A 2,019-nucleotide genomic window follows, 5' to 3' on the forward strand; every position below is an offset into this window, starting at 1 on the left:
CAGCCGCGACGCTGCTGATCCCCTTGTTGCCCTGAGTGACACTTAAAATCCAAAGTCAATGTCCCACCTTCCCCTCCCTGCCCCTAATACCTGTCCTGGGGGAACCAGTGCCCATGTCCTGCCGCACTGCGGTGGCCGAGGGACGGGGTCCATGGAGCAGTGAGCTGACACACCCTGTACCCTGCTCCCAAAGCATCCCCCCCCCCGGGCCCAGCCCCTGCCTGTCCTGCCAGACCCCAGCACATGGTGGGTGCTGGTGGCAGTGGTGACCTGGCCAGGGCTGCACATGTCCCTGCAGGTCCCACGTGGCCGCAGGGGCCGGGGCGATGTCCCGGGAGGAGCGGAGCTGTAATGAGCTGCTCGGGGAGGCGGCTGATGAAACCACCCTGCGTGTTGCACGAGGCCTCGGGCAGTTTCCCTGGTGGGGGGGACCAGCCACCCCACCCCCCCAGCCCAGCTCACTGTGACCGTGCTGTGGCCATGGTGGGTCCCCAGCTCCCCCGGCCCGATGGTGCTGCTGCTGCTGCTTCCTCTTACCTCCCACCTCTGCCTGCTATTCTGGGTTAAGGCCCCTGCAGCATCACCCAGGGGAAGCCAGTCCCCTCCTGGGACCCCCACAGCATCACCCCATGGGTGCTGGGACCCCCTGGGGCCCCCACAGCATCACCCCATGAGTGTTGGTACCACCCTGTGACCTCCCCTTCAGCACTGCTCTGCCAGTGTTTCATGTCCCCACATCCTTCTGTCCCCAGCACCCTGGAGCTTTTAAAAGTCACCTCCCCCCAGGATGAGGCTGTGCAGGGACGTGGGGAGGCTCGTAGCTGGGTGAGCACCCCCAGACCCACACTCAGCTGCAACCAGAGCCTGCCTGGAACAGCTGCTGTTTCTGCAGCCCAGATGAAAGATGGTGGGATGAGGATGGGCAGGCTGATCCCAGCCCTGTACCTGGGAATACCATGACCCAATGCTGGTCTGCAGGTGTCGGTGCTGGGAGGGCAGGAGCAGCCCCAGCCCTGAACAGGCAGCAGGAAGTGTTGGGAAAACCTTTGTTTTTTCCCCAGGGCTTTTCCCGGGAGTGGGGCTGGGGTGGTCTCAGCACCCCCTGTACCTTGGTGTCATGCGTGGGCCTCGGGACACAGAGTGGCAGCAGGGCCGTGGGAACAGCAGCACAATTTCCTTCCATAAATTAAAATTAGTTTTGATCAGCTAAATATAGCAGCTGAGCAAGATGGTAAATGGCAACGTGCTCGAAGAGGGGGAAGCGGGACAAGCTGGGGCATCAGGGGAGCTCAGGGCTGGCCTGTCCCCAGCCTACACCTCTGGGGTGCATCTCTGCTGGGGAGGGGGGTCTGGCCAGGCTTTGGGGGGTCCCAGGGTGCCTGTTGTCCCCAGGGATCAGCAGCCCTGAGCTCCCAACCCTGCTGGGTTCCCAGCTCAGCTCTTGCCCAATGGTTTTGGGGAGAGCAGGGACTGAGCTGGCCCAGGTCTGCACACAAATTGGGGTGCAGAGGTTGGGTGTTAGGGTCCCTTTGGGGGCATCTTGATGCCACCCATGGTTCTGCACCTGGCTAGGGTGGCACCAGAGCACCCCAACAGGGTTTTGGGGTGAGCAGTGCTGGGGGCAACAAGAGGAGGAAGAATTGGGATCCTGTAGTGGCAGGGGGATGTCATGGGGGGACGGGGGGTGTCACAGCCCTGTGCTGGGCTGCAGTGGGTGCTGGCACCCTGCAACCGGGGTGGGATGGAGGGTCCCTCGACCCTATCCCCCTTCCCACCGCCGGCTCACGTGGCCCCAAGAGGTGGGTGGTTTCGCTTTGCTGTCTCCCCGTTCAGCCACTTCCTGACCTGCGAGCGCCGGGGGGGTCAAATTTAGTCTGTTCGTGTTAGGAAAAAAAAACCCAAAAAACCCACCCAAAAACAACACACAACCAGAAAATAAAATCAACACAAAAAAACCCCACCAAAAACCAAACAACCTTGAAATTAAAAACAGCCCCTTAGCTGCACGGACCCTCCCCG

General features: G+C 61.4%; 1 protein-coding gene across 1 annotated transcript in view; it reads right to left on the reverse strand.

The window, feature by feature from the left end:
• TMEM221 (transmembrane protein 221) overlaps nt 1-1,119 on the reverse strand; it is a 14,855-nt gene extending 13,736 nt beyond the window's left edge. The window contains exon 1 of the mRNA XM_009995082.1: nt 1,109-1,119. Within this exon, the coding sequence (XP_009993384.1) occupies nt 1,109-1,119 (11 nt within the window). The remainder of the gene's footprint in view (nt 1-1,108) is intronic.
• Between the last annotated feature and the right edge of the window lie 900 nt (nt 1,120-2,019).

The sequence above is a fragment of the Chaetura pelagica genome, unplaced genomic scaffold, assembly GCF_000747805.2.
Source record: "Chaetura pelagica isolate M959 unplaced genomic scaffold, ChaPel_1.0 scaffold463, whole genome shotgun sequence".
Lineage (NCBI taxonomy): Eukaryota > Metazoa > Chordata > Aves > Apodiformes > Apodidae > Chaetura > Chaetura pelagica.